Genomic DNA, 25,634 nt, shown 5'->3' on the forward strand with positions numbered 1-25,634 from the left:
TTGATATATTCTTTGTGTTTTTTTTTTAATTGTTTTTCTCATTTGATTTTGCCATTGGGACTTGCCTTTATTTCAATTTCTAAATGGTGAATAACAGAATACACCAAAACATTTTTTGGAGATATTATTTTACATCTAGTCTTTTTGATTTTCTTGTCATTTTTAATAGTTTTCTTAATGGATTCCTGTGGAGCTCTTAAGCAAAAATTAATGAGAACAAACCGATAGTTGCCAGAGGGGAAGGGGTGGGGACATGGGCAAGTGGGTGAAGAGGAGTGGGAGATATAGGCTTCCAGTTACGGAATGAATACATCACAGGGATGAAAGGCGCAGCATAGGGAACATAGTCAATGGTACTGTAATAAAGTTCTATGGTGACAGATGGTAGCTATACTTATGGTGAACATAGCATAATGTATGCATTTGTCAAATCACTATCTTATACACCTCAAACAAATGTAACATTGTGTGTCAGCTGTACTTCAATTAAAAAAAAAAAAACTGCTAAGTGTACCTGTTGAAAGACTTTTTTTTAAATGTCTTACTGTATTGGTCAGAAAATTCAGGTCACTGTTTAAAAATAGTGGAAATAGTAAATATCCCATTTTGTTTCTTTTTTTCTGTTTTATTTATCCCAATGGGACTATCGTCATAATCTGATTCTAAGTAACATATGTATTTAGCAAGAATTTGAAATTTTTAAATCACCACTACTTGTTTAATTATTCACAAATTTGGAAAAATAAGAAGCTGTATTGGAAAAGAAATTGTTTTTTTAAAATCAAAACGTCTACAACTCAATTAATAGTCCTTAATATTACATTAAAAATGCAAGTATCTAATCTATTCAGAATATCTTGTCTTAAGAGATGAGTCTTGCATTGGGATAGTTTATATCAAACATACCTTAAATTGCAGCATATCATTTTTGTGATATTTCACTTCCACACGAAGTGTTGGGATGGGTTCAGAAGGTAGCTTTATTCGAGCACTTGCAGTATTCAGCTGGAGGTCAGCTGTTATACCCATTGATGAATATTGAGTTGTACTGACTAAATAAGGGTTGTGTTGTCTAGGAAAGTAACAGCTAGGTGCTTGGGATCTAAAGGTAGGCTAAAAACACAATACAGGTTAATTGCCAGAAATCATAAGCATTATAATATTAGACTCTTCAAAACAATAAGGTAGATATGTTTAATCACATGATGTATAATTTGTAAATTTTATTTTTTAATGCTAAAATTAAATTGTAATCACAGCAGAAAATAACTATTATGCGACCCAAATAAGTACTATATACTAAATGATAAATAGAATAATTTATATTTTGACTCTAAAGATAGACCCAGTAGAGGAAAAGGATCAAATGTCATAGCTTTTCAACAGAAAATAAAATGATTCTGTGATCTTTGCAAAAATTAAGTATATTACTCATAAATTTTTATTCCATGCTTGTTCTCAATCTTCATATTGACTATTGTCTTTTGTGTGTAAGATGGCTCTACAACAATCCTCAGAAAGGTCTGTTCTTAAAGGTTTTTTTCTTTTACTTATAATGAAACTGTATCATTCCATATTTCATGACTGGTCCTTGTACAGGTCAATTACATACTGACCAGTATTTGAATAGGGACTGTGGCCAAAGATCAAAGCTACTACTGTTATATAAGGGTGGAAGCTAGGACCTAAGAAAAACAATGGTAAATTGTGGCATGATGGGCTAGTTACCTTACAATAGTCCATTCTCCCATCTTTCTTATTAATTATATTATTATACATCTGGGAGAAGCAACATGCCCATCTGCATCTCTATCTCTTTTGAGGAAATTGTATATGACCCCCCAGATCCTCTTAAAAGAAAAGGGAATAAGCTGATTAAAATAAGATATCCTTAGCCCTCCCTCCTTTGGCCCTGGAATGCATACATGATGGCAGAAGACGTAATACAGTCTTGAGGATAAAAAAATAAATGATAAATATGAGACATTGATGACCTTGGGAGGCCAGTATATTAGGACTGGGACTCTTTTTTTGTAAAAGACAAATAAATCATGTCTTGTTTAACCAAATCATCATTCTGTTGAATGGATGACCAAAACAACTGGCTAGAAATTACCCCTAGTGGAACTGCTACAACCAACCCAATAATTTGAGAAGTTTTAATAACTTGAGACAATGCTTTTGAAAGCCTGTCTCCTACTGGCATAATATCTTAATCAATTAAGCTGGTCAGCCACAGCCAACACTTAAGAAGAGTTCAAGAAATAGAGTACTATTTTATTAAGTAAAATGGGCATACTTTATTAAGTAAAGCAAGGCACACTATCCAAAGTGCCTGGAAAGCAACTTACACATTCATTTAGTCTCGTATTTACTACAGTATGTCTTTGGAGAATTAAGATTAAAATAAATTGCCTATAAGAAGTCCTAATTTCAAATTCCAAATGCCTCTCTAGATGAATTTAGTTCATATGCTGTAGAATTAAGATTATAATACATAGTGTTTACATTGAGATGTTTATGTAAAAGTCATGTTATGAATCATAATTAAAATTCTTAGTACCGTTTCCCATAAACAGCCACGTTCTTCACACTTTTCTCTAGTTGCAATGTCTGCATCTGGATAACAAGTAAACCTTTCATTTTCTGAGAATTTTTGACTCCATTGAACGGTAAAGTTTCTTCCAAGGTTAAACTTGAGACTATAAATTAAGAGACTCTTTGAAGACAAAGAAACATTAAAGAATATTTGTGGGCACTGGACAATTTAAAAATACTTAACATTTATAAAATGTAGCAACCACAGCAATTCTTTAAATTAAATCATTCTTATTTTTAATAGAATCCTTAAGGAAAAGAAAAGAAGGAGAAAACATGTCGTGCTATTGAAAGGGCTAGAAAACTTAAAATAGGAACTATGAGGTAGAATACTAATGAAAAGCATTATTGCTAAATGAATTCAATTCTCAATTCTGCCATTTAATGCTTATGAGTCTTGGGGAAAATTGTCTATCCTGTATTATCCTCAATTTCCTCCCTTTGTAAAATGGGGATGATGGACCCTACTAAAGGGATTGCTATACAAACTGAATGGTAAATGTAATTTAAAGCATCTAATACAATTCCTGGGGATTACTAGGTATGAAATAAATGTTAGTTCCTTCAAGAAAGAAAAAGGGTGGGAAAAGTTAACCACTTAGGTTGATATGGAGGCTCCCAGAGTCAGAGGAGGGAAATACTTATTTCTTCAATTCTGTCTCTAATTTGAGTAACTGCTTACATATTTGATGGATGAGTTAGATGGGACATAAGACATGATGCAAAAAAGAAAAAAAAAGAGAATAATTACATACATACATATAATAATACATAATTGTTTCTATTGTTAGGATATTGCAAGTTATTTTTTTTTATTGTCTGTATACCTTGAGAATAATATTGGCAAAATTTATCCCAGACTTCCATCTGCATAGCTTACTTTATGATATCAACTTACCCTCATAACTCTACATGCATGAATGAAAATTCACATAAGGATCAATCTAAGTACAGCAGAATTAGGAAGGTGTATCTATTAAGTCCGTGCAAATCTTCCATAAGCATAAATATAGACACAGATATAAACTGAGATCGCAAAAAACAAATAAAATTATTAAAAAAAAATTTTTTTAAGTTTATTTATGTTTGAGAGACAGAGCATGAGCAGGGGAGGGGCAGAGAGAGAGGGAGACACAGAATCAGAAGCAGGCTCCAGGATATGAGCTGTCAGCACAGAGTCCGACGGGGACTTGAACCCACAAACCGCGAGATCATGACCTGAGCCAAAGTCCGACGCTTAACCAATTGAGCCACTCAGGTGCCCCCAAATAAAATGAGTTTTAATAATCTTTCTTAGAGTCTTAAAGTTCTCAATAGGCTTGTGTTATTTAATTTATATTAATTAATTTTTATGGTTTTAGGGATATATAAATTATAGTATATTTACTAAATAAAAATAATTAACAAGTACATATTTTTATGAAAATGGCCAAGTGAGAAACTCTGGGCCAGAGTAGGAAAGAAATTACTCTAAGAAAATGTTCTTTATCTCAAATAATTTAGAATTTATGCTGATATTACCAATAATTTAAGATTTATATGAATGGTGGAAAAACAAATACCAATAAAATCACTTTGATGTTTTAAGTTATTATGGCCTACATTTTAAATGCACTACTTGACTACCCAAAGCAACATTATGATTCAAATACTACATTTTACAGATGAGGAAGCTGTGATAAAAAGGGATTAATTTGATATGCTTAAATGCAAAGATTACAGGGCTAGAATTTTAGCCCCATCCTATGACTCCCTTTCTCTGTCTAGAATACATCTTAAGATGTACATCCAATGTGGGGCTCGAACTTACAACTCCAAAATCAAGAGTCACATGCTCCACTGACTGAGCCAGGCTAGTGTCCCTCTAGTATATATCTTAAGACAGACAAAAATTACAACTGCACCTAAAGGGGAGAGTGTAAACAAAAATTCGATGAAAAAGCTACAAGATATATCAAGGACAGTGAGGATTCATGAAAGAAGAAGCATAGAGAGTGATTTATTATAGATAAATCAATATCTTAAAGAGTATTAAATGCAAAGCTAAAACATTTAGAAACTTTACTGTATGCAACAGATTAGAAAGTTAGAGTTCAGGGTAGGAAAATGGCATGAAAAAATATTATGAAGGTATACGTAAGTGATATCCAAGATACAGTGAAATAAAGAGAAGTAGAGCAAAGAGTCCCTTTAATGTTGATATCTAAATATAAATTGAATGATCTAAAATGGAATATCGGTAGCAAAAGGGAAAGAGAGAAAGTAATGTTGTGAAGAAAAAAAAATCACAAAACCAAGAGACTGAATGGTTATCTTAAAGGTGAGAATATGTAATAGCTCAAATATTTTTAAACATTTAATTTACCTGGTTGGAAGCTGTATAAGTAAAATTGTAGTGAGCTTTCATTGGCTGATTATCTTCCACCACTGTGACTTGTATAACAGGATCTATCAACCCAAGGATTTTAATAGTCTCAAATGCTAATGTGTTTCCTTCCTGGTATGATGAATGTGTGCATATCATATCTAATTTGTTCTGAAAAGAAGTATATAATAGTGTAAATTAAGTAGAAGTTCACTGCATACAAACCTGAAATAACAAGTATACAAGTGTGAAACAGAAAAAGAACCAATCTTCTATCCCTCCATTCCCTTCAGTTCTCCACATCCACGTAGCATATATAAATACACTCATTAATAACTCTTTTCATTTTTTGTACACATGCCATAAAATTTATTTTCAGACATAACCTAAATTAGCCATGATGCAATTAATATATGTCTCTTCTCATTCTAGGTGTAATGTTGATGAAGAATAACAGTTTTGGCCACAAAGAATGTAAGAAGAAAACCAACATCTAAAACAGAATTGCTATTAAATATTCAAATTTTAGCTTTGTACATAGATTTTTCACCTTCACTCAAAATCCATGACAATTATTGCTGTGACTGGTATATTAAAACCTTTTCAAATATGTTGACATTATTTTTCTAGGTCATGTTGCTTAAACCAGACATAGAACTTTAAGATGTCTGAAGATTTCTTGTGCATCAATTCCATCATCACATTACATATAAATACTAAAATTTAAAGTAAAAATGTATTTATAGTTTAACAATTTAAATTTAAAAATTTAACAATGTATTTCATTTATTTCTATTGAAATTAGGAGGTAAATGTAAACATCTTTTCAAAAAAAATTCCATGATAAAGGCCTAACCCAGACATTAACAAGATACATGTTTAGCTGTGTATCCAAGGAAAATACTTACATTAGAAACTGAAAATGTATATAAAATGTATCTGCCATTTTGTATGGTATCTGAAATGGGAAAAAATACAGATATCAGATCAAAATGTAATTCTCTATTGTTAAATTATCTATTTTTACAGTATAACAATTAAGAAATTTGAAAAAAATATGGTTTATTAATGAAGCAAATTAAACAGATTATCTTTTCATATTAAGGTTTTTGATCACCTCTATACACAATAATCTTGGTAGTTTATTATCACAGTAAGTAAATGTAATGAATACATATGTGCCTCATTTAATTTTTCAGAGATGGCTAAGATATTTATGGAAATTAAGAGAAAGAAAAATTTACAGTAAAATGTACATAAAATAAATTCATTATTTTGAACGATACTTTATCTATTGCTAGTAAAATAAACCATGTAACATTCAGCTTATTTTGGAAGACGTGGCACACCATAATTTTATTCTGTATCTTAAATTTTTTTCTTTATTTGAGGAAATAAAGTGAATCTGCAGACATGTTAGAGACTGAACTAAACTTTAATGAGGAAAATGGAACAAGACAATGATTTTATTTAAAAAAAATTTTTTTTTGTTTCATTTATTTTTGAGGGAGAGAGTGAGAGACAGCGAGAGAGAGCACAAGCAGGGGAAAGGCCAGGGGTGGGGGTGGCGGACATAGGATCCAAAAAGGGCTCCATGCTGACAGCAGTGAGCCTGATGTGGGGCTTGAAGTCACAGACCCTGAGATCATGACCTGAGCCAGAGTCGGATGCTCAACCAACTGAGCCACCCAGGCACCCCAAGACAATGATTTTCTATACTATCTATATATGTGATACAACTTTTTATTAATATTTTTATTTAACAGAGAAACTGAACATTATGGCTAAAATAATTTGAAAGAAATAAAGTGAAAAAAGGTCAAAGGAATTCAAGAACATATAATATTTTTTCAATAACATTAATTTACTTAAAATTTATCATAGTTAATGAGATAAAAATCATAAACTGAAGGTCATTTCACAGTTTTCACGTTTATTTACGAGTTGATTATTTAGAAAATTCTGATTTTAACTTTTTTTTTTTTTTTAATTTTTTTTTTTCAACGTTTATTTATTTTTGGGACAGAGAGAGACAGAGCATGAACGGGGGAGGGGCAGAGAGAGAGGGAGACACAGAATCGGAAACAGGCTCCAGGCTCTGAGCCATCAGCCCAGAGCCCGACGCGGGGCTCGAACTCACGGACCGCGAGATCATGACCTGGCTGAAGTCGGACGCTTAACCGACTGCGCCACCCAGGCGCCCCTGATTTTAACTTTTCGAAGCACATACCTATGTAGATACCATATTAGATGACCAAATCACATATCCATATTTAACCATCTTCTTATATGAAAGTAAATTATCAACATACATTTTCATGAGTAGAAAGAAACATATTTGGGTATATTTATATAATTTGAGAAAAAAATAATAGCCTTAAAACCAAGCTCCACATCCTACCAATACAGATATGATCTCAACAACATTCTTTAATTGATGATCACAAATAATTTAGTTCAGCAGGAATCCAATCTCTTTTTTTTTATATGTTTATTTATTTTTGAGACAGAGAGAGACAGAGCACAAACAGGGGAGGGGCAGAGAGAGAGGGAGATACAGACTCCGAAGCAGGCTCCAGGCTCTGAGCTGTCAGCACAGAGCCCGACGCGGGGCTTGAACTCACAGACTGTTAGATCATGACCTGAGCTGAAGTCAGACGCTTAACCAACTGAGTCACCCAGGCGCCCCAGGAATCCAATCTTAAGTAACTTTTACGTAGTAAATGTTTGGAACCTATTATCATGACAGAGCTCACCCTAGTGTGCTTAGACCCTAAGGTATTTGAAACCGAGCAAGAAGGCTGGTGTGCTGAAGTAGAATGAGAAATAGAATGAGAAATAAAGAGCAGTAGGGGATAACTGTGTGTGTGTGTGTGAGCTTGTGTGTGTGCACACATGTGCGAAGGTACAGATCACCGTCAGTGGTCTAGGTCTTGGTAAAATCTATGGTTCCTAACTGAATCATCTTTTAAAAGATGATTTTAAAATCTACCTGCTGGATTGTAAATAAAATGTACATGGAGTTTGAGAAGAACTATGGACATAGACCAGTTAGGGAGGTATTACAGTAATTAAAATGAAAGACAGTAATGATAGTGGTGGAACTGATGAGAGAACTAGGTCAAGGGAGAACCAAGAGAGATTCCTAGGTTGTGAGAGAAAATGGTGAACTGAAGTTTTTTGGCATCTTGTAGAGATGAAATTACCATCAACTGACAGGTAAGACTGTAGGTGGAGCAGATATATTGCAGTAATCTATATGTTTATAGATAAGACTTAAAAATGAACATGAATTTTTTAATAGATTCCATATTTTCAAATTATAAGAGAGCACAACAATACATAGACTATTTCTTGAAGTTAGAGATATTTGGATGTTTCACACACATACAAAGACATATGGGATATTTAATACATCTGAGAAGTAGTGGGCTAAAATAGGAGCTAAACTATAATTCTTTGTACACATATATATAAAACAAATACCTAAGAGCCTTCTATTAAAAGAAAAGATAATATGAAAGTTAACACATTTATTAGGGTAATTATAATTGACTAAACCGATATTTTTACTATGGTGTAATTATATATTAGCAAAAAATGGCTCATTGTTTATTCATTTGGATTACTGAATTTTCAAGTTTGGGGCTCATGAAATAAAATTAAAGACAATAATTAAATTGTGAAACATTTATATGATAATATTCTTACCTTAAATAATTTAACATTAATTAACTAAACTTTTAAATGTTTGTTTTTTTACAGTAATAAAATTTTAGTTTTAACTATTACAACCATTTAAGAGAGTTGAAACTATGATACAATTTATATATCTGTGAATTTATTAACTATTTTAATTAAAATTAATAATCTAATAGAGAAAGATATCTATACTTGTCAAAAAACTTGACAATGAACTAATAGACAAAACTAAATATTGTAATTTAATATTGATAATTTAAAGAACAATGTTAAATTTCAGAAAGTAACCTCATAGACTAAAATAGATAAAAAACAAGAATTAAAAATAAAGCTTGTGACATTTTTAAACAGATGCATATATCAATAAAGGCAAATGTTCCCTCATCAGAATGAACATTTAAAAGCATATCACATTGAGACTTACTTTTAGTTTCACCATCATCCCAGAAAAAGTCTCCTTTTGCTGTGTTATCTTCATCTAATGCAACTATAAGTCCTAGAGGGTTCTTTCGGCTGTTAAGTAAGTTTGGGAGATTTGTTATTCAAAGTAAATTTATAATAGTGAAATATCCTATAAATAAGTCCATTTCAACCTAACGGATTTGTAGGAGTACTGCATTCATGTGAGAACATTGATATCAATAAAATTTATGTCTATACTTATTAATAATTTGTCCACAAGAAAATAATTTATAAATAAAAATAAATATAATAAATATAATATGGAATTGTTTGGAGGCTAAGTAGGACATAAGCAAAATTGAAACAGTATAATGATACTTCAATTCAAACAAGAAAAATTAAATATACTTTATGAATGCAGAATATATTTAACATGTATTTGCAACACCTCAATTAACTCTACCTTGCAATTTATCAGGGCTACATCTTATATACATAAAAATGAAAAGTACAATATAAAAAATTTAATGCAGAGCGCCTGGGTGGCTCAGTCGGTTGAGTGTCAGGCTTCAGCTCAGGTCATGATCTCATGGTTCGTGAGTTTGAGCCCAACGTCTGGCTCTGTGCTGACAGCTCAGAGCCTGGAGCCTGCTTCTGATTCCGTGTCTCCCTATCTCTCTGCTCCTCCCCTGTTCATGCTCTGTCTCTCTCTCAAAAATAAATAAACATTAAAAAATTAAAAAAAAAATTAATGCTCAGTGGAATATCTAATAACCTTAAAAATCAAGCTAATTCTATCCTGAGACATAATAAATAATTTTTTTTTCCTTAGTTATATATTACTGTAGGTTTTAAACCTAAAATAGTACCCCTGAGGCTATGCAGTCCAGGCAACTGCTCTGTATACAACATATTCCATCCTGCATACACTCACCAAAGCGTATGCTTCTCTTGTTCAATACAGCTCTAGAATATAACTAATTTGTTGGAGAACACATTCAAGAAACAGTTACAGTCTGAAAATAATCAATTGTAGAATGCCAAAATAATTACATTACTAGCACACATTCATTCACTCATATATGTGTTCTTTCAACAAATATTTAGCGAAAATAGGGAGCAGATTATGAGTCAGATGTTATTATTGGTTTGGGGACTAAAGCAGTGAAAAGTCAAGTCCCTGCCTTCATGGAGTTTACAGTCTAGGGGAGTGAACACACTACCTATACGACTCCAGATATTCTTAAGGTTATGGAGAAAACACAGGAGGATAAGGAATAGAGAGTGACTATCTCTTGGGATGTTGCAGAATGTGAGGAAATATGTGGATTCACTATAACAACTTATGTGCCCTTTTGAGCCAGAATTTTCAAGTTTCTTCTTTTTTTCCTAAATATTTCTGTAATTTATTCTTAATGAACAACTTAGGTTCTGTCTTGTTCTTTCCCTACACAGAATTTTTCACCTCATTTATCAATTTAAATGTAAAATATTTTAGCAGAAAGAAAAATGTGTGTCATTTACATATGGAAAATCTAAGTATGTAACTGATTTTTTAAGAATTATATAATTTACTTTAAGTTCTCATATTTTTATTAAGATAAGGACTTAACTTTAATTATACATATTCTATAGAGAATGTCAGCACATTTTTGGCACAAGAAATAAATTTATAATCTAATTATGTTCATTCTTTAAGTCAAGCAATTTGTAATAATGTATATAATTTGCATTTTTTTAATAAATGATGATTATATTTAAGAATTCCCTCTCTACATAAATATTCTGGTGAAAAAAATGAAACATTAATCTTTGATTCTTTTTTTTTTTTTAATTTTTTTTTCAAAGTTTTTTAAAATTATTTTTGGGCCAGAGAGAGACAGAGCATGAACGGGGGAGGGGCAGAGAGAGAGGGAGACACAGAATCGGAAACAGGCTCCAGGCTCTGAGCCATCAGCCCAGAGCCTGACGCGGGGTTCAAACTCACGGACCGCGAGATCGTGACCTGGCTGAAGTCGGACGCTTAACCGACTGCGCCACCCAGGCGCCCCTCTTTGATTCTTAATAAAATAGAAATATTAAAACTTTAATTATATTTCAGATTTAAGTTAATGATTTGTCATTTTACCTTGCATTTGTAGTTACAGCAGGTTGTTGAATGGGGATAACATAACCTCCTCTAAGATGTAATCCTATTTTGTCTCCTGGAAGGTACATATTAACACGTTGTTTTTTCCATGGCCTTTTTGCACCCTAATGGTTAGAAGTTAGGAAGATTTTTTTTAGTATTTGTAAAAATTTTAATCCCATTTCACAATAATTTGAATTTACACATTGAAATAATTTTTACTGTGAGCAATTCAGGTCATTTAAATGAATATTAATATACTGACTTTGAACTTTGAAAAAAAAATTTTTTCAGTTTACTGAACAAAGCAGGATAAAAATAAATCTACTTTCCCCCCCAAAACAAAAACCCAACTTAGAGAAATCCATTTCCCCTCTATGATAATTAGTACTCTTACTTAGCCCTATTTTTATTGTTTGTTCTTGTTTAAAAAGCTTTTAAAAATCATTGTTTCTATAAAATAAAGAGTCTGCTTAGCAAAAGTAAGTGATCTACAAAATGATGCCTTTTAAAATAAATACTTCTTAAAGGTCTTAGTCAATTACAAAAATAGGTTGAATATGAATGCTACCATGTTGCCTTTTCAAAGTTGAAATGAAAATCTTTCCCAAACTTTTGAATGTACCATTATAAAAACAAATGTTTAGGATTAGCTCAGTACTCAATTCCTCTGGCATTAAAAATAAATATATAAAATAGGAAAAGTATTAAAATGAATCCCCACTCCTTACTAAAATTACCCCTGACTTATTTCTGTAAACTAAAAATAAGTAAGACTCCAGGGGGAAGATGGCAAAATAGGAGGACACTGGGCTCACCTCATCCTGCTGACCACTTAGATTCCACCCACACCTGCCTAAATAACCCAGAAAACCACCAGAAGACTAGCAGAATGGACTCTCCAGAGCCAAGCGTAGACAAGAGACCCATGGAAGAGGGTAGGAAGGGCAGAGAGGCGGTGCGTGCTACACGGAATGGCCGGAGGGACTGGGTGGTGGAGGGGCACCCCGCCAGGCAAGGCAGAGCGCCCGAAGTCTGGCTTGCAAAAGCCGAGGGGTGGGACTCCGTGAGTTCTGACAGCCAGTGGGACTTAACATCTAGAATGTTAAAAGTCAACAGCTCTGCTCTCGGAGACTGGGGAGGGTGAGACGATGCAGGGAGGGAGAGTTGTTGAGCCCCGGAAGACAAAGCTCAGCTTGGCATGGGAACAAAGGTGCTGGCAAGTGCCATCTCCCCCTCACATCCCCCAGCCAAAATTCCAAAGGGAACCAGTTCCCGGCACCAAACTTGCCTGCACTGTGCAAACACCCAACTCTGTGCTTTTGTGGATCCATCCCTCCAATGGGTCTGCCTCCCTCCTGGTGCTGCAAGGCCCCTCCCACAGAGGACCTCCCACAGCAATTCAAGCTAGGCCTGCCCCTCCCGCCCCTGTGCACCTTGCGGATCCACCCGGGCTAATATGCCAGATCCCATGCAAGCCTGGCAGTGTGCAAATAGCCCAGACAGGGGCCACACCACTCCACGGTGAGTCCTGCCCTTGGGAGAGGGGAAGGTAAGGTACACACCAGTCTGACTGGAGCCCCAGCGGGGGACTGGGGGCAGACATCAGGTCTGACTGCGGCCCTGCCCACAACACAAGTTACCCTGGACAGCACAAGGGAAGTGCCCTGCAGTTCCATGCCATCCCAGGGACTACCCAAATGACAAAACAGAAGAATTCTCCTCAAAAGAAACTCCAGAAAGTAGCGACAGCTAACGAATTGATCAAAAACAATTTAAGCAATATAACAGAAAAAGAATTTAGAATAATAGTCATAAAATTAATTGTTGGGCTTGAAAAAACACATAGAGGACAGCAGAGAATCTATTGCTACAGAGATCAAGGGACTAAGAAACAGTCATGAGGAGCTAAAAAATGCTATAAATGAGGTGCAAAATAAAATGGAGGTGGCTATAGCACGGACTGAAGAGGCAGAGGAGAGAATAGGTGAATTAGAAGATAAAATTATGGAAAAAAAGGAAGCTGAGAAAAAGAGAGATAAAAAAAATCCAGGAGTATGAGGGAAGAATTAGAGAACTAAGTTATGCAATCAAATGGAATAATATCCATATCATAGGAATTCCAGAAGAAGAAGAGAGAGAAAGGGGCTGAAGGTGTACTTGAATAAATCATAGCTGAGAACTTCCCTGATCTGGGGAAGGAAAAAGGCACTGAAATCCAAGAGGCACAGAGAACTCCCTTCAGACGTAACATGAATTGATCTGCATGACATGTTGTAGTGAAACTGGCAAAATAAAGGATAAAGAAAAAATTCTGAAAGCAGCTAGAGATAAACATGCTATAACTTACAAGGGTAGACCCATAAGAGTAGTGGCAGACCTACCTACTGAAATTTGGCAGGCGAGAAAGGAATGGCAGGAAATCTTCAGTGCGATGAATAGAAAAAATAGACAACCAAAAATCCTTTATCTAGCAAGTCTGTCATTCAGAATAGAAAGAGAGATAAAGGATTCCCCAAACAAAAACTGAAGGAATTCATCACCACTAAACCAGCCCTACAAGAGATCCTAAGGGGGATTCTGCGAGTGAAATGTTGCAAGGACCACAAAGTACCAGAGACAGCACTACAAGCATGAAACCTACAGATATCACAATGACTCTAAACCCATATCTTGCTATAATAACACTGAATGTAAATGGACTAAATGCACCAACCAAAAGACACAGGGTATCAGAATGGATAAAAAAACAAGACCCATCTATTTGCTGTCTACAAGAGACTCATCTTCGACCTGAGGACACCTTCAGATTGAAAGTGAGGGGATGGAGAACTATCTATCATGCTACTGGAAGTCAAAAGAAAGCTGGAGTAGCCATACTTATGTCAGACCAACTACACTTTAAATTAAAGGCTGTAACAAGAGAAGAAGAAGGGCATTATATAATAATTACAGGGTCTATCCATCAGGAAGAGCTAACAATTATAAATGTCTATGCACTGAATACAGGAGCCCCCAAATACATAAAACAATCACAAACATAAGCAACCATATTGATAAGAATGTGGCAATTGCAGGGGACTTTAATACCCCACTGACAACAATGGATAGATCATCTAGACACAGGATCAATAAAGAAACAAGGGCCCTCAATGATACATTGGATCAGATGGACTTGTCAGATATATTTAGAACTCTGCATCCCAAAGGAACAGAATATACTTTCTTCTCAAGTGCACATGGAACATTCTCTGAGATAGATCACATACTGGGTCACAAAACAGCCCTTCATAAGTACAAAAGAATTGAGATCATACCATGCACAATTTCAGACCACAATGCTATGAAACTTAAAATCAACCACAGGAAAAAGTCTGGAAAACCTCCGAAAGCATGGAGGCTAAAGAACACCCTACTAAAGAATTAATGCATGAACCAGGAAATTAGAGAATAAATTAAAAAATATGTGGAAACAAATGAAAATGAAAATACAACAATCCAAATGCTTTGGGATGCAGCAAAGGCAGTCCTGAGAGGAAAATACATTGCAATCCAGGCTTATCTCAAGAAACAAGAAAAATCCCAAATACAAAATCTAACAGGACACCTAAAGGAAATAGAAGCAGAACAGCAAAAACACCCCAAACCCAGCAGAAGAAGAGAAATAATAAAGATCAGAGCAGAAATAAACAATATAGAATCTAAAAAACTGTAGAGCAGATCAATGAAACCAAGAGTTGGTTTTTTGAAAAAATAAACAAAATTGATAAGCCTTTAGCCAGGCTTCTCAAAAGGAAAAGGGAGAGGACCCAAATAGATAAAATCATGAATTAAAATGGAGTTATTACAACTAATGCCTCAGAAATACACAATTATAAGGGAATACTATGAAAAACTATATGCCAACAAACTGGACAACCTGGAAGAAATGGACAAATTCCTAAGCACCCACACACTCCCAAAACTCAAATAGGAAGAAATAGAAAACTTGAACAGACCCACAACCAGCAAAGAAATTGAATCAGATATCAAAAATCTCCCAACAAATAAGAGTCCAGGACCAGATGGATTCCCTGGGGAATTCTACCAGACATTTAAAGCAGAGATAATACCCATCCTTCTCAAGCTTCTCTATTTGGAAAATAGAAAGGGAAGGGAAACTTCCAGACTCATTGTATGAAGCCAGCATTACTCTGATTCCTAAACCATACAGAGACCCAGCAAAAAAAAGAGAACTACAGGCCAATATCCATGATGAATATAGATGCAAAAATTCTCAATAAGATACTAGCAAATCGAATTCAAGAGCATATAAAAAGAATTATTCACCATGATCACGTGGGATTCATCCCTGTAGGGCTGGTTCAACATTTGCAAATCAATCAATCCGATACATCACATTAATAAAAGAAAAGAACCATATGATCTTGTCAATCGATGCAGAAAAAGCATTTGACAAAATTCAGCATCTTTCTTAATAAAAACCCTCAAGAAGGTCGGGATAGAAGGAACATACTTAAACATCATAAAAGCCATTTATGAAAAGCCCACAGCTAATATCATTCTCAATGGGGAAAACCTGAGAGCTTTCCCCCTGAGATCAGGAACACAACAGGATGTCCACTCTTACCGCTGTTGTTTAACATACTGTTGGAAGTTCTAGCATCAGCAATCAGACAACAAAAGAAAATCAAAGGCATTGAAATTGGCAAAGATGAAGTCAAGCTTTCACTTTCTGCAGATGACATGATATTATACATGGAAAACCCGATAGACTCCTCCAAAAGTCTTCTAGAACTGATACATGAATTCAGCAAAGTCGCAGGACACAAAATCAATGTACAGAAATCAGTTGAATTCTACACACTAATAATGAAGCAACAGAAAGACAAAGAAACTTATCCCATTCACAATTGCACCAAATATCATAAAATACCTAGGAATAAACCTAACCAAAGATGTAAAAGATCTGTATGCTGAAAACTATAGAAAGCTTATGAAGGAAATTGAAGAAGATATAAAGAAATGGAAAAACATTCCATGCTTATAGATTGGAAGAATAAATACTGTGTAAATGTCAATACTACCAAAAGCTATCTACACATTCAATGCAATCCCAATCAAAATTGCACCAGCATTCTTCTTGAAGCTAGAAAAAGCAATCCTAAAATTTGTATGGAACCACAAAAGACCCTGAATAGCCAAAGTAATTTTGAAGAAGACCAAAACAGAAGGCATCAAAATCCCAGACTTTAGGCTCTACCACAAAGCTGTAATCATCAAGATAGCATGGTATTGGCACAAAAACAGACACACAGACCAGTGGAATAGAATAGAGACTCCAGAATTGGACCCACAAAAGTATGGCCAACTAATATTTGACAAAGCTGGAAAGAATATCCAATAAAAAAAAGTCTCTTTAACAAATGGTGCTGGGAGACATGCAACATGCAAAAGAATGACACTAGACCACTTTCTTACACCATTCACAAAAATAAACTCAAAATGGATAAAGGACCTGAATGTGAGACAGGAAACCGTCAAAACCCTAGAGGAGAAAGCAGGAAAAAAACCTCTCTGACCTCAGCTGCAGCAATTTCTTACTTGACCCATCTCCAAAGGCAAGGGAATTAAAAGCAAAGATGAACTATTAGGACCTCATGAAGATAAAAAGCTTCTGCACTGCAAAGGAAACAATCAACAAAACTAAAAGGCAACCGACGTAATGGGAAAAGATATTTGCAAATGACATATCAGACAAAGGGCTAGTATCCAAAATCTGTAAAGAACTCACCAAACTCCACACACGAAAAACAAATAACGCATTGAAGAAATGGGCAGAAAACGTGAGTAGACACTTCTCTAAAGAAGACATCTAGATGGCCAATAGGCACATGAAAAGATGCTCAATGTCACTCCTCATCAGGGAAATACAAATCAAAACCACACTGAGATACCACCTCATGCCAGTCAGAGTGGCTAAAATGAACAAAGCAGGAGACAATAGATGCTGGTGAGGATGTGGAGAAACGAGAACCCTTCTTGCACTGTTGGGAATGCAAACTGGTGCAGCCTCTCTGGAAAACAGTGTGGAGGTTCCTTAAAAAATTAAAAATAGATCTATCTTATGACCCAGCAATAGCACTGCTAGGAATTCACTCAAGGGATACAGGAGTGCTGATGGATCGGGGCACTTGTACCCTAATGTTTATAGCAGCACTTTCTATAATAGCTGAATTATGGAAAGAGCCTAAATGTCCATCAACTGATGAATGGATAAAGAAATTGTGGTTTATATGCACAATGGAATACTACTTGGCAATGAGAAAGAATGAAATATGGCCTTTTGTAGCAACATGGATGGAACTGGAGAGTGCTATGCTAAGTGAAATAAGTCATACAGAGAAAGACAGATACCATATGTTTTCACTCTTATGTGGATCCTGAGAAACTTAACAGAAGACCGTGGGGGAGGGGAAGGGAAAAAAAAGAGAAGGAGAGAGCCAAACCATAAAAGACTCTTAAAAACTGAGAATAAACTGAAGGTTGATGGGGAGTGGGAGGGAGGGGAGGGTGGGTGATGGGTATTGAGGAGGTCACCTGTTGGGATAAGCCCTGGGTGTTGTATGGAAACCAATTTGACAATAAATTTCATATTTAAAAAATAAAATAAAAATAAATAAGATTTTATACTAAAGAATATAACTTTATATTAGTCACATGCAACAAACATATACTTGCCCATGTGCAACAAAACATGTATACCGGCACAAATAGTACCATTATCCAAAATTATTCATTTTTTATAAGAATCACACAAATGCTGACAACAGATAGGCTATATGTTTGGAATTAAGTTTCCACATCAGATGTTTCACAGTATAATCCTTGTGAGTCTATTATTATATTAAAGTTACTTACAGTTTCATAATCATACCAAGTAGCATTAGGGATATATGCACTCACTGTATCTGCTCCCTAAAATAAAACAAGATAATTTATATGTTTTTCATTTGTTTACTTTTATCAGAAAAGTATTATACCCAATATTTCTATGTTTTTCATTTGTTTACTTTAATTTGTTTACTTTTATCAGAAAAGTATTATACCAAATATTAAGTTGGGTTTTATTTTTTTTTATTTAAAAAACAATTTTTTAAGGTGTATTTATTATTGAAAGACAGACACAGCTTGAGCAGGGGCGGGGTAGAGAGAAGGGGAGACACAGAATCAGACATAGGCCTAGGCTCTGAGCTGTCAGCACAGAGCCCAACGCGGGGCTCAAAGTCACAAACTGCGAAATCATGACATGGGCTGAAGTCGGTCGCTTAACCAACTGAGCCACCCAGGTGCCCCTAAGTTGGGTTTTAATAGTCAAGAAAAAAACTTCCTTTGTATTGTTACATTCCCATATTTGTTATAAATAATAATCAACAGACTCTTTTATTAGTTTTATATAATATAATAATTTAAAACACACCAAAAGCAAAGTTGAAATTAATTTAAGTAACAATTGAAAAAAACAATGCACACTTGCATTTGTACTGTCATAATCTATATGGTAATTGCAAATGTGTACACATTAATTTTTGTATATTTCCATGGGCATATAGACTTTTAAATGATAGATAAAACCAAATATCTCACTCCACTACATTTTCAATATGGTCATATGATCAGCTGACTTTCAAGAACCTCTTTATCTAAAAGTTAGCAAAATTTCAATGTCTATGTATAGTTAAATGAGAGTTCATTGTTATTGCTATGGATTTGATTTTGATTCCATAAATAAAGTTGTCTTCTTAAGAAGAATACTAATTTTATATAATTTTATTTCCACAGTTACACATTATATATTTGAAAAGCATAAATCTACTTATTTTTATTATCTTTAGCATTTCTTCTACATTTTAGAATTCAATTCAACATTTATCAGGTTGAATCAGTCTACTGAGTAACATTTATTACCAAGTTATGGTTTTTGTTTTTTATAATTTAGTGTGGATTTGGTTATAAAGTTTTCCTTTAAAAGCAATAAATGTATTAGAGTTGTAAAACTTACCTCTTTCAAGACTGGAGTAATAAGTAATGAGGGGCCCCATAAGAATTGAGTGTCCTCAGTCCAGGTATTCATATCTTCATAAAACCTAAGAATAATGACAATTTGCTACATAATGCCATGCTTACAATATAAAGGTAAAGAAATAAGTTTATCCATATTCCTTCTTGGGTTTATCATTTCAGTCTTTCCCCGGGAATTATTATTAGCTTTAATTTTTACTTGTTTGACCTGTCATTTTGAATCTATGGTTCTTATATCTTTATGGTTCATCTGACACTCAAGAAAGAAGGAAGGAAGGGAGGAAGGAAGGAAGGAAGGAAGGAAGGAAGGAAGGAAGGAAGGAAGGAAGGAAGGAAGGAAGGAAGGAAGGAAGGGAGAGGGGGAAGAAAGGAGGGAAGGTGGGAGGAAATTAGTTCATCTGGGCTCAAAAAAATCTATGATACATGATAAGGTTATCTGTTATCTGTAATAAACAACTATTCTGTTTAATTCATTTTCCCCTCTAAGATAGGTTTGTAAAGTACCAGAAATCTTTCATACACGACTTTCTTCCTTTAAAATTTTTCGTTAAAAAATTCCTGTTTTGATATGGATTCTAAAGTCATTTCTTGAGGAAAGGTCCTGCTTTGCTCAAAATATACAAAGGCAAACACAATTCATTGCTCTGTGACTATACTGTACTCTTGATCTATATACTCAGATGATTTTGACAATACATAATAAGTTTTCAATAACTGCATATTTAATATTACTAATATAATTTACCCAATATATTTTCTATATATTTTTTCTTTTAATATCTATTTAATTCCTACATTTCTAACTTAATCTTGTCCAATTCATTAAATTAACCATATTTATTTACTAATGTTATTCCACAGTTCATCAAATGATTTATATAAATATAAAAAAAAGCAGAAATCCATTTGACATCTTGATTAATCTCCATTAATTTTTCAATATATGTCTCATATAATTTGAAAAAATTAAAATTCTTGAACGTAGTACTCACTCATGAAGAACTGGCCGTGCTACTGTTTCTCCAAACTTATGGGCTTTGTAAAATAGAGTATATAGGAAAGGTAATAAGGTATAGCGAATATTCAAATAGTGCCTTGATGAATTAACCAAAAGAGAATTCTGTCCAAAAAATGCTGGATCCTGATGCTATGGAATAAAAAGGAAATTGACATTAAAAATGCTAAAATGTGAATGAAAATTAAAGAGAAGCATTTAAGCTATTTTTGAAATGCAAATTATATACATTTTAGTTTGTGTATGAAAATTTGAAATTGTTCCTCTTTCATCATCAAAGTATATAAGTATTTTTAGTTTTTATATTTTTATTTGGATATGTTTTAATTAAACTTTGTTTTAAACTGGGCATTTTTCATTTTTATATATTAGAGATGAAAAGATATTTTAACGAAGAATTTTCACCTATATTATTTGTGGTAGACTGCATTATTGGCTCCAATTTTCATGCTTCCTGTACCTCCAACCTTTGCTGTATAACTCTGAAATCCCTACCAATAAAATGGAGTGTATTTCCCATCAAGTGCACTTGACTTTGTGCTCAGCTAAGTGACATACTTTGGCCAATGGAGTTTTAGTAACATGCGACCCATTCATGTAAAGGCTTGAAATGTGCTTGCCTGCGGACTTACTGCCTTGTGCCTTGTCCTTGCCATTAGGAAAAAAAGCCCAGGTAGTCTACTGGCCCAGAGATACAGGGAACAGAGCAGCTTGGCCAGCTCTTGTAGCTGAAGGACAGCTTGTAACCTGAAGGACAGCTTTCCTGCTAAACCCACGCTAGATCAGTGGACTCTCTTAGTCTAGGTGCAGTGATATGAGCAAACCTGCTTAGATCTCCTGTTATGGGTAGCAAAATTATACTGAGGGCACCAGCTGCTGCCTCCCTTGATTCACCATCATGTTTACTCTGAAAACATTTCCCTTTGGCTGCTCCCAGCTAATCAATGAGCATGGTGGGAGTACTATTCAGGCCCATTCATAGAAAACACAGGACATTTCCAAGGTCATCTTTGCACTGAGGACTCACCACTGCGCTGAGTGGAAACTTCCTTAGAATTGGGCTGCAGTGTGTGACTCTCTTTAAAAACCCGCTTTCCTTGCCTTCATCGTCACCAGATTCAGACCCCAATTGTGATGTGAAGGCTCTCTCTCTTTATTTTCTCCTCTCCCTCCCCTTTATCCTTCACAAGTTTTTCACTAATAAATCTCTATCATGTCTGTCTCAGCATCTGCTTTTTGGGGTCAGAAATTAACACACAGTGTAATATAATTCATATCAGTATTCCCCATGAGCACAAATTTCTTGAAAGCATGTCTCAGAAGATTAGGTAATGACTAATCTCCAATTTATACCTCTTACTTTTGTTCTGTCATGCCTTCTTCCAGGCTGAGCTCTGAGTGGTTGTCCCTCTTCTCAAACAGAATTAAGGCCCTATGTGTAACTAGTGGGTAAACAATGAATCATTTCTTAACATGCACTTAACTGACTTAATGGTCTCACCTAATTTTCCCAGTTTCTCTGAGAAATATGTTTCTGAGAGCCCAGAGCATGCTGAATTCACAGGGCTGGTACTTCAGTATGTCCTTATATATCAACTCCCACCAGTTCAGATACATACGGTAAATGTTAGTTTTATTTTTTCCCAAGCTGTCATTCCAGTTTTACTTATTATGGAAAGACTCTGGACTCAAACTACTTTTACAGTGTCTTGAACTTTTTGTGTTTCTTTAATGAAACAAAAACTGTAAATCCTTAATATTACCTTGTATTTTTTATGAAAGAAAAATTACCTGGAATTTACATTGTTGGAATCCAAGAATCTAGACTCAAAACCCTTTGGCTTTAATTTTAAGTATTAAGTTATTTTAAGTTAAAGTGATCTAATTTCCTTGTATATGCTTTATGCTTAAATAAGGTATTTATGTTGTGACCCCATTACATTTCAAGATTCCTTTATTTGACCATTTTTTAAATATACAAAATATTTATAGGCCTTGAGAAGGGAACTTCTAACTCCTCTTTAAAAATTATGCTACAAACTTTCAGCCCCTTTCTTCTACAGATATAAATTTAAGTACATTGCTAAAACTAGAATAAGGTTTTATTTCAAAACATGGAGAAGAAAAGGAATTTACCTCATATATATCACCATTATGGTTCCTGGAAAATGGATAAAAGGCCCCAAGTTGCATCCACCTCCTGCAAAGCTCTTCTGTGGTATTAACCACAAATCCACAGATGTCCGCTCCAACCTAAATAACAAATATATCTATCATTCATAGTGTAAAGAGTCTCAAATTTGCCTAGGGCATCACATTTTATGCCCCAACAGATTAACCTGCATTACTTACAATCTTTATTTTACTGTCTTCATATATTCTTCCTTAACTTAGTTTTTTATTTTCCATTTTTGCTATTTATTTGCCTTTAATTGCATCATTTTACACTTTTTTTCACTCTTTATACACTATTAGTCTCATGTATTTATTTTCTCCTTTGATCTAATCATTGTTAATCTATAGTGTGAATTTATATTATTAAAATGTTTTGTTTCTTAATCCAAAACTCCCCTCCCATGATCTGATTTTTTCCATTTATAATATATTACTGTAATAGTAAAATAGTAAAAAAAATGGTGTCTAACATGTAGCCATTAAAATTTCATTTCTCTTCCTTTAAGGACCCTCCAGGAAAAACTCTTATCCTTAATTTAGTATGTTTACATTTATTTAAATGTTTACAGCCATTTCTTTATTTTTCTAAATAGTATGTAAATATCCATAAACAAAATATAGTATTTTTTGCATGTTTATTAACTTTATATAAATGGCAGACTGTACGAATGACATTGCATTTCATTTTTTTCTCAAGGTACTATTGTTGTGAGACTCACTTACGTTAATGTGGCTCTAGTTTTCTATCATATGGGATCTCATGACTATGAAAAATGTTCCTATCAAACTTATTTGTAGGCTTTTTTGTGAGTAATATTCTATGGAAATATATATATATATATATATATATATATATATATATATATATACACACACACACACACACACACACACACACACACACACATATTTACCTTTACTCTATGGTATTATATATACGTTTATATATACAAATATTTTCAAGATTATTTCTCTGGTTTATTGGAAATGCACATTGTTTAATCAAAACCAGCTGTAACCATTAGTAAGCACATTCACAGTACATGAAAATTTCCTTTGTTCCATTTCTTGTCAATTCCTGTTATATTTCGACTTTTAATTTTTGCCACCTATATATACGATATGTATACCTCACTAAAATTTTAACTTGTATTTCTCTGATTACTATGGAAGTTGGGAACTTTTTCATATTCTTACTGAGTCCATATTGGTTTCTCTTCCTACAGAATTACCTGTTTACAACCTTTGCTAATTTTTCCATTGTTTTACCTTCTACAAATTTACAGTAGGTAGTTTAAATTGAGTATTAGTCATTTATTGACTATATGAATTGAAAATGTCATTTTAACTTTTAAAATAGTCTTTTAGGGGCGCCTGGGTGGCGCAGTCGGTTAAGCGTCCGACTTCAGCCAGGTCACGATCTCGCGGTCCGTGAGTTCGAGCCCCGCGTCAGGCCCTGGGCTGATGGCTCAGAGCCTGGAGCCTGTTTCCGATTCTGTGTCTCCCTCTCTCTCTGCCCCTCCCCCGTTCATGCTCTGTCTCTCTCTGTCCCAAAAAAATAAATAAACGTTAAAATAGTCTTTTAATGAACAAAAGTTTTTATTTTGTTACAGTAAAATTTATATTTCTTTATTATTTGTGCCTTCTGTGATTTGTTTAGGAAATTATACCTCTAACCCAACATCACAGAGTTACTCATATGTTTTTCTAATATGTTTAAAGTTTACTTTTCTTTTTAAAAAAAAATTTTTTTAACATTTATTTATTTTTGAGACAGAGAGAGACAGAGCATGAACGGGGGAGGGTCAGAGAGAGAGGGAGGCACAGAATCGGAAGCAGGCTCCAGGCTCTGAGCCATCAGCCCAGAGCCCAACGCGGGGCTCGAACTCACGGACCGCGAGATCGTGACCTGAGCTGAAGTCGGACACTTAACCAACTGAGCCACCCAGGCGCCTCTAAAGTTTACTTTTCATACATAGCTCTTTAATCTATCTGGGATTGATTTTTGTGTGAAGTGTAAGTCATGGACCCATTTTATTTTATTATGAATAAATGATACTTCACATATGAATATTTGATACTTTCCTCACTGATTTATAGTGATAGTGCAATCAGTTAATGCATTTCATTAATGCATGAGCCTATTCCATATTATGCCATATTATTCTCTTTGAATATACAGAGTCAAGAATTGTGCTATATTACTGTTTTATTGGATAGGGTGAATCCTTGTGCTCTTTTCTACTTCTTTACATTGTATTGTCTCCCACATGAAGTTTAAATAATCTTTTATGTTCCCCAAACTCACTTTATAGTTTAAATTGGAATATCACTAATGATGGATAGTAGTTTGGGGAGAATGTATATTTCTAATATATTAAGCTTTATTATCTATGAACATGGCATGTATTTAATTTAGCTACTTAAAATTTTCTCAAAACTATCCTACATTTACTTTTAATATTTACTCCTGGTAACTGTGTATTAATTACTTGCTATAATAAATTAACACTTTATCTTAAAATACATTGTAACATTGCTTATTTCTTTCAACCTTTTTTAGACAAAATTTGCCAAAAATCTATTTTATTCAAATTTCCAAAGTCATCTTTGTAATTTCATTTTATTAATTTTTCTCTAGAAACTTTGCTTCCCTGCATTAATGTCTTCTCTTATTTTCATTCCTTACTTCTTTCTTTAAGTTTATTCTACTTTGTTTTTTCCATTTTCTTAATTAATGCACTTTACTCATTAATATTCAGCCTTTTTTGTTTTTAATCTAAGCAGTTAAGGCTGTAAGTTTTCCTCTAAAACAAATTTAGTTGACAACTTATAGTTTTGATATTAAGTATAATTGCTAGCACTCAGTTATAAGGATTTATTCCCCCCCTCTGTTTCCATTCAGTTTGTTTTTTCACTCATGAATCATTTTAAAATGCGTTTTTTAATTTCCCAAGTCAAGACTCTTGAGTGTGTGTGTGTGTGTGTGTGTGTGTGTGTGTGTGTACGCGCGCGCGCACGCACGTGTGTGATTTTTGTTGTTATTTGGTTGGGTTTTTTTTTAATATGAAATTTATTGTCAAATTGGTTTCCATACAACACCCAGTGCTCATCTCAACAGGTGCCCTCCTCAGTACCCATCACCCACCCACCCACCCCTCCCTACC

General features: G+C 34.2%; 1 protein-coding gene across 2 annotated transcripts in view; it reads right to left on the reverse strand.

The window, feature by feature from the left end:
• Nucleotides 1–25,634, reverse strand: part of SI (sucrase-isomaltase) — a 159,608-nt gene that overhangs the window by 43,628 nt on the left and 90,346 nt on the right. For both annotated transcript variants that reach the window (XM_086674659.1, XM_086674658.1), the window contains 10 exons: nucleotides 22,429–22,545; nucleotides 20,270–20,424; nucleotides 19,258–19,342; nucleotides 18,117–18,173; nucleotides 11,196–11,320; nucleotides 9,090–9,178; nucleotides 5,872–5,921; nucleotides 4,964–5,134; nucleotides 2,564–2,719; nucleotides 907–1,113 (listed from right to left, as the gene is read on the reverse strand). In XM_086674659.1, coding sequence (XP_086530785.1) covers nucleotides 907–1,113; nucleotides 2,564–2,719; nucleotides 4,964–5,134; nucleotides 5,872–5,921; nucleotides 9,090–9,178; nucleotides 11,196–11,320; nucleotides 18,117–18,173; nucleotides 19,258–19,342; nucleotides 20,270–20,424; nucleotides 22,429–22,545 — 1,212 coding nt within the window. The remainder of the gene's footprint in view (nucleotides 1–906; nucleotides 1,114–2,563; nucleotides 2,720–4,963; nucleotides 5,135–5,871; nucleotides 5,922–9,089; nucleotides 9,179–11,195; nucleotides 11,321–18,116; nucleotides 18,174–19,257; nucleotides 19,343–20,269; nucleotides 20,425–22,428; nucleotides 22,546–25,634) is intronic.

Source organism: Puma concolor, chromosome C2, assembly GCF_028749965.1.
Source record: "Puma concolor isolate L17-30 chromosome C2, mPumCon1.1.hap2, whole genome shotgun sequence".
Lineage (NCBI taxonomy): Eukaryota > Metazoa > Chordata > Mammalia > Carnivora > Felidae > Puma > Puma concolor.